The sequence below is a fragment of the Parasteatoda tepidariorum genome, chromosome 9, assembly GCF_043381705.1.
Source record: "Parasteatoda tepidariorum isolate YZ-2023 chromosome 9, CAS_Ptep_4.0, whole genome shotgun sequence".
NCBI lineage: Eukaryota > Metazoa > Arthropoda > Arachnida > Araneae > Theridiidae > Parasteatoda > Parasteatoda tepidariorum.
The window spans coordinates 28,365,154-28,381,412 of record NC_092212.1 but is presented as its reverse complement, the minus strand read 5'-3'; the positions used below and the strand labels follow the sequence as shown (position 1 = coordinate 28,381,412).

General features: G+C 27.4%; 1 protein-coding gene across 6 annotated transcripts in view; it reads left to right on the top strand.

Moving 5' to 3' along the window:
- LOC107451597 (hepatocyte nuclear factor 6-like) overlaps positions 1-16,259 on the top strand; it is a 277,515-nt gene that overhangs the window by 196,529 nt on the left and 64,727 nt on the right. For 3 of the 6 annotated variants that reach the window (XM_071185203.1, XM_071185202.1, XM_071185204.1), the window contains one exon: positions 9,296-9,368. The exons of the other annotated variants lie outside the window; for them this stretch is intronic. In XM_071185203.1, the coding sequence (XP_071041304.1) occupies positions 9,296-9,368 (73 nt within the window). The remainder of the gene's footprint in view (positions 1-9,295; positions 9,369-16,259) is intronic. 6 annotated transcript variants of the gene reach the window in all.

Here is a 16,259-nt window from a genome sequence, read left to right as displayed (position 1 = left end):
GAGGATACTATTGATAATGAGATAGATGATATTATTGATGATTGACTATATGGCACCATTGATGATTTGCAAGATGGATGAAAGTTGTAGCTGAGTCTATCTTAAACAAATTATCTCTGATTTATCTTGAAACTTTCATATTTTTTATTTTATTAATTGGTTTTATACTCAATTTCATTTTCCAACTTTTTATTTAGTATTGATTTTTTTATCATTACAAAATACCATTTTTTATTATACATTAAAGTTTTCAAGAATAAATATTTGGTCGAAATGTCCGACCCAATATATATTTCAAAATGATTTAATTTTATTTATACGCCGTTATTAGTATTAACTATGTTGTTCGCTAAATTCTTGGTATAACAGGAAATTTTAATTCGAGTGAAATTTAAATTATGCAAACATTATTTGATTATAAATTATGTTGAACATATATTTTCAAAACATTTTGGAACATGAATTTATTATTACTTCTATTTACCATGAAAGTATATAACTCTTTAAAGGCAATAAAAATATTGATTCACAACCACAGATCAGTTGTCAAAGTTTTCTCGTTTTAAGGTTAATAACAAATTTTCAAACAGGTATACAAAACTTATTAATTAAATTTTTGATATTTTGCAAATAATTAGCATATAATTTATAACAATAATTTAGTTTAATAAACAATATGTCAACAGGAGTCACTAAATTTTTATTCCAATAGAAAGTTGGACATTATTATTAAAAAATTACTAACTTTATGAAATTTAAATTTGACAGATGTATGAAGCACAATGAAAAAATTTTAAAATTTCAAAGAAATTATTGAAATATCATTGCAAGCTTATAAATGTAACCCTGTAAAATGAAAAAAAAAATTTTATAATGACAAAACAAGATTATTTTAAAAACTTATTTAAAGTTCATTTGAATTATTACAAGTTTCAAAACTCAAACACTTTGCTTTGAAAATTTAAAAAAACTACAGTAGATATTTAAATTTAAAAAAAAAACCTCATCACTATTATAGTGGCATTAAATAAAGCTCAATTATTTATAAAAACAATTTAAATCCTATTGAGTAAAGCAACACAAAATATTTAATGACTTAAGTCACATTGGATGAAACTAAATTTATTAGAGATGATTATGGTCATATTGAATGATTAGATGAAGCAACTCATAAATTTGAATTACTTTTTAGGATTTACATTAAGTAAACTCATTTATAAACAAATAATTTTTGTCTAATCGAGTAAAGCAACATGAAAAATTTATAGTCATTGAATCTGTGACATTGAACTAAGCTAACTCGTTTATGAAAAAAAAATAGTGCGTGGAGTCCCTCCGCGCGGAAGAAGTTAAACTTCGCAACCTGCGACGTTAATTGTAGAAGAATCAGCAGTCGTAGAAGGATCACTAGTTCCATTCAACGACTCTTTTTCCTGCTCCGCTCGCTTCCATGCTCTGTAATCACGTGAATATTGTGCATTTTTCCCTCTTAGACTTCTTGAACCAGTGAAAGTGCTTGTGGTTGCCTCATCGTCTCGCCCTGGAAAATGTATTTGCATTAATAATTTATGTGAATGCGTCATAATGTAATTTCAGAAGAGAAAACCTAACAATCAATTGATATTCACAAGAGACGTACCTTGACATAACCTTAAATCCGTCGCATTGTCCGTGGGATTGTTTTCACTCACTTTTTACAATTGTTATCCACTAAATTTGAAAATAAAAAATACTACCCAATTAAATTATATGTGTATCAAAACAAACTAAAAAAATATTTATAGAAAAACAATACTTTTATGATTTTTATTATTTTTATGCTAGTGAGAACCAAAACAATATGGAAATGAAGGAGGGAAAACTGGATCCTACCTCTTGATTTCCTGGCCAATGAAAATCTAGCGTTAAACGTTTAACGCAACCTTGTTGGAAGTCGCATAAGAAGTATAACTTCAATAGCTTCGGTCGCATTAAATGATCGAACATAAAATTTTAATTAATTATGTGACATTAAATAAGGCTCACTGATTTATAAAATAGTTTCTGTCTTATTGGGTATAGAAACATGAAAAAATAAATTACTACAGTGACATACATTAAATAGAGCTGACTCATTTATAAAAATAAATTTTTGTCTTATTGGGTAAGGCAACATGAAAAAATAAATTACTTCAGTGACATACATTAAATAGAGCTAACTCATTTATAAAATTAAATCTTTGTCTTATTGGGTAAAGCAACTTGAAAAATCAAATTATATTTGTAACATTACATTAAAAAAAACTAAGTTTAAAAAATAATAGTAATTTTGGTCGTAATTGAACAAAGCAACATAAAAATTGCTTAAGATAGAATTTTATGCAAGTAGTATAAGCAATTACTAAAGAAAGCTGACGTTTATGGAAAAGGGAAGGAAAAAAAACATTTCTCGCCATTTTCTTCCAAAGATTCTATTTTGTTTCCCTCACTACAAATGACACTATAAGTAAATATCTCGTTCTCTACACCCTGCTAGTCGTTTGGTGGTTTCCACCCTCTACAAGGGGTGCTTAGGGCTAAATTGAATCCTCTTTTGCTCCCTGCGACCAGCGGTCGTTAGGAGCAAGAGTCCAGTTGGGATTCCCTTCGAACATGTTGTTTACTGTTATTTTCTTAGAAAGCACCTGTCCATGACGCCATTAGGGGAGGGAGGTGTGTGGTTTTATTCTTAGAAATAAGGTCACGTTGGTGGCGTTTAATGTCCCCCTTCCTCCCAATATGTTATAGGTGAATCACTGTATGCTACGAGACACTATGGTAATGGGGTGTTTTCTTGAGGAATAGAATTTGAATATTTACTCTATTGTTGAACAGAAAGAATTTAGAAAGCTGATGGAGTCATATAAATGCTTAAAACTAATAAGCATATTCTTATTCATGGATAGAAAAAAATTTAGAGAGATGATTGATACATTAATGCTTAAAACTAATAAACATACTTTCATTCATGGACAGAAAAATTTAGATAGTTGGTGGATTCATATCAATGCTTGAAACTGTCAATTCATTAATAGTCAATTCATTAAACAACTTAACTGTCAATTCATTAAAAAAACTTAAATAGTTAGTGGATTCAGGTTTCGCATCGATGCTTAAAACTGATAAACAAACATTTATTCAGTGACAGAAAAAAAACTTAAACAGTCAGTGGATTCATATTAGTGCTTAAAACTAATAAACTTACTCTCAGTCATAATAAAGAAGAAATTGACAGCTTAATGGAATAAAAATAAAAAAGTCATTCAAATGTAACAGAACATTTAGCTACATCTACTGCCTTTTTATAAAAATTGAAATTTAACATCATGTAAATTGGCTGCAACTTTAATAAGATGTTAAGAACCAGTTTTTTGAAATATCAAACAGGATTTATTTCGTGTCATTTTTGTATCAGGATATATTCTTTATGTATAACTTTTTTGTCGTGAAACCTGGACACTCTTACGAAACAACTACTGTATTAGTTTTTATGAAATTCAAATTTAATTGTTAAACATATAACATATAGTGGAGAAATGTAAATGTTTGAAGGAAATTGAAAAAATGTTCGCAAAAAATATGCAAAAAGAGCAGCATATTTTTTCCTAAAAAAAGTAGGTTTTAATGATGAGAAAAACCTTAAAAATTTAAAGATTTGAATTATACTAAGTGTCAATCAAGTGCTTATTTTAAAAACCTATCACATTTTAATGTTCATCCAATTTTAACACATATATTTTTAATTCAAAAATAAACCTTCAAAGCTCTTTGTAAATGTTGATTATATTTAGAGTAGTTTGTTCTAGGTATTTTTGTTTTTGCTTTTTTGTTTTTAAATAACAAGATTTTTTTCACCTCCTTCTCTTATTGTAACATTGTGTACTTTTATGTATTTGTTTACATCATTGAAAATATTTTCATGAATATTACCATTCCCTGCAATTTTTATTCTGAATTTTTATTTGAACAATTATTTATTAAATATATTTCGTCTGGAAAGGATGAAAAACCTTCCCAAAGCTTAGGATATTGGTTTTTGTTCACTTTTTTCTCTCATTTGGGAAATAACACCAGTAAACACTGACCAAAAATTGTTTACCATTTACTTCAACCTTGGAATACGCAGATCTCTTTGTCATGAGCACATGTCTCGAGCAAATTTCCGGGGAAAATTCCTATAGAATTTCATTGAAAAAATAAATTATTCATCACATTTTTAAATTAATGATACTGATATTTTTTTCATAGAATTTTTCTCTAATTGGGAGAGACTTAATAAAGATAAAAAAAACAATAGGCAGGTAAAAATAGTTTGTGATAATTGTTTGGAAACAATTCAATATCACGAGAAATATACATCGAATTGAAAAAGTGAAAATAGACATTGTCAATATTTTTTAAAAGCTCTTCAATGATACCTATTACGATCTTCCTCCCCATTCCCTTGGGACCGGATAGAGGACAGCTTTGAAATCTTAAATATGAACCTCTATTTTTTATTGCAGATTCAAATTCTCCAGAAAAAAGTAATTCTGTCTGACATATAAGCTTATGAAATGTGCTCCTATATAACCAAGAAAATTGAACTAGGATACAAACTGTTTAAATTGGGGATATCTGGAGACCCATCAGATAGGGGAAAAAGTGTTTCTGTGTTTTTTTTTCTAAATAAATTTTTAAAGAAATTGAAAACTTTGGTAAATATCTATTTTTATATGCCTAATCCGATGAAACTCGAGATTTGAAATTTCTCACCATTAACTATCCCTGTTACAACGCCATTTGTAAAGCGAAATGCGTAAACCTATAGGTCAAATAGAACTTTTTCGGGAAAATCCGAATCTGCAATTTAAAAAAATAGAGATTCATATTTAGGATTTTAAATTTGTCCCCTTCCTTACCCCATCGATTGGGGAGGGGTAAGATTGAGTTTTATAGGATTTAATATCTTTTAAAAAAGCTATTGGATGCGTTTAGTTTTACTTTTTCAATTTCATGAATTTTTCACGAGATATCTGACCTTTCACAAACATTTTACACCCTGTACATTTTTCATAGTAAAGTTTTCTAGAAGTTATGGAGGATTAATATGGTATTAAATTTAAGCTGGTATTAAATTGTATTAAATTTAAATTTCTGTACAACAGCTTTGAAACGATAAATTTGCATGTTACTGTAATCCAATTTAACACCTTAGTAAGTTTGAATCAAATAGTACAAATTAATACAAATGGTTTGAATCAAATAGTTCAACGTATTCCCTTTTTAAAATATTATATGAACACAATTGTTACAACTCATAATTGTTGTAACTCTGTTGCATCTTATTTATTACGTAAACGTAAATTTAACGTTAATCATATTTATTGTATTACATTTATAATGTATGTACTTTTTAACATAGCTAGTAATTGTTGCATCGCATTTATCGCGTGAGCATAAATTTGTCGCAACTCCTAATTGTTGCTTCACATTTCTAGCGTAAAAGTTTTTTAGCATAAACGTTTTTTAGCATCCTATTTATTACTTTCGTCTTTTTTTATTAATTTATAAGCACTCACGTCAGAGGAGCTTCTAAAGTTTTTTTTAAACTCATAAATCGTGTGATCATAGCTTTAAGTCAGGAACATGTAAAAAAACTGAATTCCGAAAAGGTTCGAATCGGAAAGTAAGAATGAATTACGAAATCGTAAGAAACTGAAAAAAATAGAAGGCAAAGATCAGAAATGTTTAAGGGTCTGTCCAAAGGGCAGCACTGTGTCTACTTGTTGAAGGGGGGATTCAGTGACAAGTAGGTGACATTCGCCGGCTCGCACTGTCACCTCACTGGACAACAGACGTCGATAAAGACGTCGATATCTCACCACTAGACTATGAGACCGGAACTGACGTCTCAGTGAGACAACAGATAGTGACCGGCTATTTCTTCCAAGATATTCTTCAAATATGAGTTTTACATCTTTAAAAAAATAAGTAGGTCGTAAAAATATAATATAATAATTTTGTCTGCGCAAACTAAAGATATTCGTATTTTTTTAAATGCTTAAAAATTTTAATTGTTTTAAAAATTGAATGAAATTTGATTTATTTTATTTTGAAATTTTTAATAAAATAGCTCAGAAACTCCTTGCTAAGCATTGGAAATTTTTCTAATTTAAAAAATTTCTTATCTCGAAATTCAGTCACGCTAATTCAGTTACGTTCATGCTCATAATGTCGTAATGATGTTTTTAATGTTGCACTAATGATTATAAAGCAGTATTGATGTTTATAATCTGTCTTGTCAAACATTTTTGTAGAAAAGAAGGAATAGAAATTTATGTATTTTAATGGCAGTGATTAAGGACTAAATTAAATGACTCAGAAGCCTTGCTAATCAATATTGTCGATAAGCACAACTATATTTCATGATAACAATTTGATATTCGTAAAACATTTTGTCTTGTTCACAACGTTATGTCTAAAAAGGCTTTTAATTCAAGAAATATTTTTGAACCATCAAATAGATTACTTTATTAGATTTTTTTCCTTCATAAAGATATGCTATTAAACATTTTTGTTAGAATTTACTGTTGTAACTAAATTTCCTTTAATACACTGCAAAACACACTGCAGTTTTTTTCCGCATCAGCTTTCAAACAGTTAATATTACTATACACTATTATATTATTCATTTACGATGCAAATTTAGCAAACTCGCAATTTAAAAAGATATTTCGCTGAAAAATTTGTTATTTTATAGTTTAAAACGAAGGTAATTGAAATTGTTTTATTACGAATAGTTTAAAAAATTATTATTTCATACATGATTAAAAATTAAAAGATATTCCGGTACCATATTTTTTAAATTAAATATTGTTATTTCACCAACAATAACCGATTCAAATTATTCAGGAAAATGCTACGCTGATGCTTTTTATTTTAAAATTCCAAATAGTTTTGAAATTACATCAGATTAATCAAACGCAAAACTAAGATGTAATTTGAAAAACTAGATCTTATTGCTTTATTTTCCTCTACAGAACACTGTTAAAATTTTCATTCGAAAATTATGGTAAAATAATCACTGCAATCTTTCTATCCGATTTATCGTGAAGTTAACAGTCAAGAACATTTTTTACTTTTTACGGTTCTGAAACCGTTTACAACTATTAGGATTATAAAACCATAAATACAAAACTATACCGATTTTTAACCATTTACAACTAGCATGGTTTCAGAACCGTATAAAAGATTCGTAACTGGACCTAGGAGTTCGGCTTTTCGTGAAAGGCATTTGGGCTTTTAATGGGCATTGAAGAATGCATGACACTGAAAACTCGTCATGTGTTGAAGGGAATGGAGGAAATACTATATTGTCAAGACTGGGATTCGATCACCAGTTCTATCGGTCAGAAAACAGACAGATTATCCTTTTCAGCTATAATATGTGCGCAGTTGCTAAGAACTCAATGGATTTACTACGTAGGTTGGTGCGATAAAATTCTAGTTGTTTAACCGTTTTAGGTGAAAATAACTTATCAAACTGTTTTTCTCGTAACTAACAGTTTGATTACCATTTTATTTGCGGTTGTTTGACTGTTTTATTTGAATATGGTGAAATAACAATTAAATAAATTGTTGTTTAACCATTTTTCCTAGAAATTTTTAGCAATGAATCCTTTGACGATTGCAATGTGTAAATAAACAAATCATTTTTTTAAAAATGTGGATTTTTTTCAATCCAACCATTCGATATTTTGATGATTTCTTTACTTTTAAAATTTTATGTGCACACACTTTCTTAAACACCATGTTGAACAGGTTAGGTGCTGAACTTTCACTTGGAGGAAACTAACCGAAACTAAGATCTATTGATAGAGGTAGGTTATTTGTCTACATTCACGACCTTAACTAAACTCAAATTAATTAGAAAACGGAATACGCCTGGAAAGATTAATATTTTTTATTCATTATAATCGAAAATAAGTTATACATTGAGCTGATAGTGTTTATTGTTTATATAGTTAGTTGTAATCTTAACTTACGAAAACTTAAATTAAAAGGAGAGCTTAAATGAAACCAAAGTTTAAAAGAAGTTACTATAGGAATTTAACTAAATCATGATACTATTTCGAATATTACCATCGCGTTACTATTGCATGAAATCATGTTACTATTTCTAAAAAAATCTCAAACTTAACCATAATTCCATTCAATACTTTTATATTGCTGCAGTTGAAAGTAAAAAAATATATATTTAAAAAAGCATTTGAATAATATTTTTTCTCTCACTTAATATTTGTTTACATGAATGCAGAAACATTTTTTATTGCTTCAAAACTTAACTTTCCAATCTTTTAGAAAATAATATTTTATTACTTTACAAAATTCTGGGGCATTTCTTTCTGTACATCTTTTGTGTACTTGTCAAGGATTACATAATAAATAATTCGTGATTTTTAGACAGATTTTAATCGCAAAAAATTAGGTTTCTTTTAAACAAGCAATAAACATAAATAAAAAAGAATCACAATTATTTTAAACATTTATTCATTCATTACAAAACTATTGAATTTCCAACAAAAAAAAATTAACCTAACAAGAAATTTATGAATTTATATAATTGACACAGATTAGTTTTATTTCTAATTAAGACGATATAAATTTTTTTTTTCTACAAATGTAATCAAAGTGTATATCAAGAACTTAAAATCAGCATCTTTAGCGCTTGATTAATTTACGAAAGCAAAACTTCATTAATTTCCAGTTTAAACTTTACACCACACTTCCAACCTGCTTAAAAAAATTCTGTTGAGTTATGATTCTCGTAAAAATAAACGAAATTAATTTAATTTTTGATCTATCTAACACATCGTTGAAAACAATTTTATAATAATAGATATGATGATCCAATTTTTTTTTTATAATTTAAACTGAGCAGCACGCAATTTCATTCATGTGCACTTATTATTTTATCCATCCTATAATTTTTCAAGAAGTTTTTCAATCTATGTATGCTATATTCACTGAAGTACAATTCTGATAGTATTTGTTTTATGCAAAAATTCTGATAGTATTTGTTTCATGCAAAATTTATTCTCATAACATTGGAAGTGTTTCCTTAATTTTAAATGTGCTAGAAATCTTTTTGAACTTCCTTTGTTGCTTTGAAGTTGTAAATTTTTCTCTCTTCATTTAATTTAATTTAGAATTGTGCTTTCTTTTTAATCATTGTGTATTGATAATTTATGCAATTAATAATGGCACTGAGACTTGCTCTCTTGTCTCATTGCAGAGTATCAGATGCGCAATGAAAACCAGAGAGCAGGGCCAGGCCGAAATCACCAGCGCAGAGGGCTCTTCCGACAGTGAGTCATCTTCTCTAAATTTCTTTCTTTCTTTCTTTCCTTCTTTTCTTCTCTTTTATGCTTGCTTAATTCCCTCTTTAATCCCTATTTGCTTGCATCCAAACATTCATCATATCATTATCATAATATAGTTTTAAAATCTTTAAAATCTCCGAAAAGTTACATAATTTGGAACACTCCTATAAAATGAAACACCTAAATTTTCCAATTTAATATCTTAAACTCTGTTATATAAAGTAAACTATCTTAATTAAAGATTATCATGAGTAATTATTTTAATATATTTATGAAAATCATTAAATCTGTCAAAGAATTACTTAATTTGAAACACTATCATAAAATGGAACAACAAGATTTTCCTATATAATATGATTAACTACGTTACATTAAGCTAACTTCATTATAAAAAAACTGAATTTCATTTTAGACCAGAAAAATTTTTGCGTTTTATCAGTTATGTTTATTGTTTTACAATTTCATAATTTCTGGTTGGAAGTAGAGCTTTTGAACAATTTTGTGCCATATATTTATATTTAGAGGAAACTTTTCTTTTATGCTTCATTAAGATATTAGGTAAAACGAATCCAAACATTTCTCCTTATGATTACAATAATTTAATTTTAAAATATCTTAAATACGCCAAAAATACACTCAATTCAAAATCTTCCTATAAAATGGACAAAATAATTTTACATTTTTATCTTTTATGTTTTCCTTATCACAACTTTAAAACTTTATTAACCTGAAAGTTAACTTTTTATACAAATTTCACCTAATACTTTTCTTTTGCCAAAACTTGACTTTTAATTTTTCTTTCACCGCATAGTTGAAAATTAATTAGAACTAAATATGTTTGGATCCAAACATCTATCACGCCATTATCAAAATATTATTTTAAAATTCATTAAATAAATCAAAGAGTTACTTAATTTGAAATATACCCATAAAATAGACCAACTTGATTTTTCCAATTTTAACTGCTGTATGTACCTCATTACAGTTTAATGGTTTGATTTTCTTAAAGAAAACTTCTTTTTTTGGTATTAATTATAAATTTAAATAACTACATCACTTTAACACCTTGTTGCACATTATTTCTTATTAATAAGAGTTAATTTTTTGCAATGTAAAAAACAAAGTCATATTTTGGGAAGCTTAAAATGATCATGTAATATTTTGAATAATTATTTAATGGGGGCAATCCTCTAAATTAAGCCACCTTGATTTTTTTAAATATGCCTATTTTTGATAATTATAGTAAATTATAATAAATTAATTAGAAAAATTAAACTCCGTACTACTCCCAATTATAGTTAAATTAATCTATTTTAAATTTATTTTATTTTTATCCAGTTTGTAAATATAAAGTAAATCATTAAACATAGCAAAAAAATTGACAATTTTAAACTTTATGCTTTTGATAATTTTATATAGGTAATAATTTATATAGATAGTTTTATTTAGGTTATATAGGTAAATTTTATCAAATAATATGAAACTGTATTTCCTTGTTAACTTCCCCGAATTCTGAACCAAAACAACTTCGGGAAGAGTTTCCGTTCATTTTGGTGTTCAAATTCAGCCAGAAACATGGTAATTTTTTCCATATTTTGGAAGTTTTGGTGATACTTTCTCTCAATGGGGGATAGAAAGTAATATTTAAGTTAAGAAATTAAAAAGACTATGGAAATTTGACTAATCACTAAGAAGAAAAGCAAAATTAAAAAGATTAAAACAAGTCTGATCAGCTGTTGAAATTTAACAGCTTTTCTGATAAGCCTTTTTCAATCTTTCTCAGTTATCTCCGGCAAGTAAACAAATTTATATAATTTTAGTTCCGCCTTCCTCAATGGAGTTCCTTAAATTTTGATAGCATTTTTGCTTTTTTTTTATACAAATATTTATTTGAGCCCCCCAATGCGTATATTGATTTTCTTTTTGACAAACATCAATATTTTTAATAATAATAATTATTTTAATAATAATAATAATTATAAAAATAATAATTGTAATAATAATAATTGTAATAATAATAATTATTATTATTATTATTACTATAATCAATATTTTAAATTATTATTGGGATGAGAAAAAATATAAAGTTGTGAAGAGCTTTTCGAAATACTGCATTATAAGTTCAATGGATTTCTTTTTTAATTTTAAAAATACATATTCACTGCAATGTCGAATCAATAAAAAAAGTTAGTTTTATANATAATAATAATAATATATGTATATGAAAGGTAGTGATTAAATTGTTTAATTATTGTTTAATTATTTATTGTTAATTATTTACAAACATTTAATTCCCCTTAAATGTGTAAATTTAGTTTCTTGATTTTTCTTAACTACAGCGTCTTCTTTTGTTAAAAAAATAATTTTGAATTACAGGTAACAGGTACGTAGGTAACTAATAAGGAATTAAAATTTAATGATTTAATTTTGAAAGAAACGAGTCTATTTGTTACAAAACATTCACTTTAATCAATTATGTATAAACTAATAGTGAAACAACCTCATTTTAAAGAAGAAATTCATCTAATTAGATTATAAAATTTAATAATATCTCATCAGTTTCAATAATGCTCATTTCAATTAATATAATGCATTTAGTTTAATTTGTAGGTTCATGCAAAAATTTATTTGAGTTACTCCTTTCAACTACGTTATTAAGTTATTTTGTTGTTAAATGCCTTCAATAGAAACTGTATGTACTCTTAATTTAGATGACTCAAATTTAGTAACTCTCTTTTGTAATTATAGCTCAAAAACATAATTTTTCCTAGAGTTTTTGGAAAGATTTGAATATTTCCCCTTAAAAATGATAAATATACATCAGCTATTTTGTTAATATCATCTAAGAAAAAAATTTAAACCTTGCATTAATTATTAGATACTCAGATATGTCGACCAAAATTGTTTGAACATAATAGCTGCGTTTGACAGCTGAGATGTTTTCTTATGATACTTCGATTTCCCAAAAGTAATGCAATATAATTACAAATTTGCAAATAATAAAAAATCATATTGTATTAATTATATAATACCATACAATAAAACTATGGTAAGTGAAATAATTTTAAAAATAAAATCTTCATATCTTTAAATCAATTTTATCTATTATTACCGAGCAAAGTAAAACATTTTCATATTCATGAACCTTTTTTTCTTACTTCGTGAAACATGAATTCATATTGATAAATAAAAAGCACTGTCTATAGTTGTAGTTGTAGTTCATTTACGTCGCACTAGAGCTGTACAATGGGCTATTGGCGACGGTCTGGGAAACATCCCTGAGGATGTTTCCCAGATCTGTATTATCTGACATGCCATCACAATTTTGATCCTCGGCAGGGGGAATGGCACCCCCTCATCGGTAACCTGACGACCTGCACGCAAAGTCGAGCACTTTGCTGTAGAAAAGTTAAATGAGGACCAATACCGCACGCCCTCGGTCTCTACGCAGACTGATCCAAGTGGTCACCCACTAACCAATGTTTAATTCGCTTTCATCTTCTTTTCATTTTTATAAAAAATATCTGATATTTTTAAAAGGTCAAAAATAAGACATAATTCAAAAGACGAAACTTTATCTCTTCTTTTACAAATAATTTATAATAAAAAAAATCATAACAAATTGACTCAAATTAGAAATAACGATTTCATTGTAAAATTCAAAAGTTATATTTAAATAGGATGCATTTTTTTGATTTAAAAATACTTAATATATAAGAAAAAAGTAAAAGCCTGATGTTTTATATAAAAATATAAAACATTTAGTGTTTTTATTTGAAAAATATTGTATAAAATGATTAATTACAACTTTAATAAACGCATGCAAGATATAATTTAACACTTTAAGTAGATTATTTCCGTAATTCTCTTCAATATAAGCACCAAATATCAGTTATTTAAATAATTTTTATTTAAAAATCCTATTTTTATTACTTTAATATAAACAAACCCATTTATAAATGAGTACTGTCTATTGCTTTAGGCTCTATTTATCATAATACAAAATTAATTCCATCTCTGTTTGGCTAATTTAAAATTTGAATACTTATAAAGTCGAAAATTCGAAACCGCCTTTGGTCAACTTCTCTGAAACATTCAATTCCTTTCAGGGAACGAAAAATGCATATTATTAGAAGGATCAAACTGCAATTTTAAAGCATATTTGGAAACTATTCTGACATTAATCTTTCCAAAGATAATCTTTGACTTTATAAAGTCCATATACGGCACTATTTGTCGAAATCGGAAAACTGTTGAGATAATGAATTAAACGGTTCGATTCTTTTCAATCCTATTCTATTTTCTATTTAATATATTTGTTGATATGTAAATATAATATTTATTTATGTGTACTTGTTATCTGTGACAGAATTTACTAAAATGCAAAAATTGAACTATGCTAGTTAACTTTTCATCCAATGATGGTATTTTAACGGGTTGCGTTGCAATCTTTAATGAGAGGGTCATGTAAAATGGAGTGCTTCGTAGATAAAAGTCCTATGTGCAATTTTTGAAAAAAATAGCTAGATTTTCCAGAAAAGGAAGATATTTTATCTAATTTAACTGTGCAAAATGGATTTATTTTGCCAAATCTTAAAATTTCAGAGATATCGGTGGATGAAAGTAGTAGTACTAAGTGACGGTGTTCTTTCTGTTTTTGGAGTGGAAGGTTTTAAGGGCATTTGATGCCAATATCCCTAAAAAAATAATTATTTTGGCAGCAGGTTAAAGCGCCAAGAGTGTGAACGTTGTGACGCGAACAGTTTAAGTGAGTGTTACAAATTTATAAATTTAACCATTAGGTAGTTTGCTGACAAAATATACAAATTAAGCTATAATATTTATTTTTACACAGCATATGCTAAATAAGCGTTGCTAACTAATAGATTAGATGAAAAATGTCTTCTAAAAATCTTTTTACTTACCCATACGAAATAAAGAAATTTAAATACGGCGACTATTTACTATTTGAATAACATGACACTTTTCTCGGAAATATGATACTACATTTAACATAATACTGTGATCCCCCAGATCACTTTAACATGATAATTTAATTGGAAGATAATACGATGAATCTTTTAAGCAAAGTATTTATTTATGCTTAATTTCATATTTGATCCTTGCGAAATGAAATGGTTGACTAAATCAACGTGAAAAAAATTTTAAAAAATTTAGAGGGAAAGCTTTGATGGCAATGTTCCCTCAGACTTGACGCTGTTCCAAAAGGGGTGGATTCAGTTTTAAGTAAAGTGTTTTTAATTACACCTGCGATGCTACTTGTTCCAAATTAAAATATTTTATAGGCAGATACATAAAGTGAAAAATAAATTTTGCATCTCAAGTCAAAGCATAACTTCCAATAACTAATTAGATAAACAGGACAAACAAAAAATTTATTTCATATTTTTTATTAAGAAACTTGTGATTTATATACTTTTAATTTATATTCATTTATATACAATGGCAAAATAAAAGTTATAAAGATTTTTTTAAATATAAATAGGAACTACTGATGATAAATAGAAATGCATAATTTATCCGATAACTATTTTTGAAACAGACTACTGTTATTTAAAAACTAATTTAAGTTTTATTGCAAGAAAAAAATACTTAAAAACAATAAGCAACTTTCTTGGGCAATTTATTTTTCTCTAATGTGAAGTCACACTTGCTGATTTCAGTTCACTTCAAACTCCTCTCTTTGCACACAAATCGCCACAAACATTAATCTCTTTAGATTAATCTTTTTTGATGAAAACACACCAAGAACCACCTGTTGTCCTATGGGTCCCCTGTTCGCCGCTATCGGATTTACCATTAGGTGCAACTCTACCCATACCACTGCTGAGATAGAGAGAGAAAAAAAAAGCTAGATTGAAAAAAAAGAAGCCAAGAAAAGAAGGAAAATAGGACGCCAAAGCGACAGATTTTTTTTTTCCTTTCGTTCTTTTTCTCTTGTTCTTGACTACTACTTCTGTTAGAAGAAACCCTTTTTGCCTTTTCCTCATAATGGACCTTCAGCTGGCCAACAAGGCGCGACGATTGCCGAGAGGCAAAGAATTAATTTTTCTTAATATATGAGATTTATACTTCTTTACTCAATGGAGAAAGTTACGGCAGATTATTTTAATGCAGCTTATAGCTTTCATCTACTTCGTAACTTAGAGAAAACAATAATTGTTTCAAATACAGTAGAATCCCTGTTTTAACGAACCCCTATTAACCGAATTTCGCACTTTAACTAATTTTATGAAGGTAAGGAAATAAATTTATAGGAAACACTGAATAGAAACATTGACGGAGAAGTAGATGATAATGAATCTCCAGTGAAAACTTACTTTCTCTGATGCTTTGCATGGTTTGGAAGCAGTGAAAACTTACCTAACGCTTCAAGATTGAAATGAAGAAGTATTTTCTTCCCTTCATGATGTTGAAAAAGAACTTTTTAAAATAATAAATCAAGGAAATAAGCATACCTTACTCACGAAATGATTTAAAATTTCAAATTAATCACCGCGTAATCATTCGCTGTATTTTAAGTTCTAGAATACAAAGTGTAAGATTTCTATTTATTTTATAAATTTGCTTATTAGAGATGTTCGGATATTCCATAAGATTGGTTAATGTATTTTTTTTTATTTTGATTCCGATATTAGGAATTATCCTCAATTTAGAGAATAATATTTCAGTCCTATGAATTTGCTAAATGAAGATCCGACTGTATATAGATATTCTTGAACCTAGTATACTAATTTTCATGAATATAATATATGTCAAAATGTTTATTTATTAAAACAGTTTCTTTGTGGGAATAATAACTGTTTCAAATATATAAATTTTCTTAAACCCAATAAATATATATATATATATATA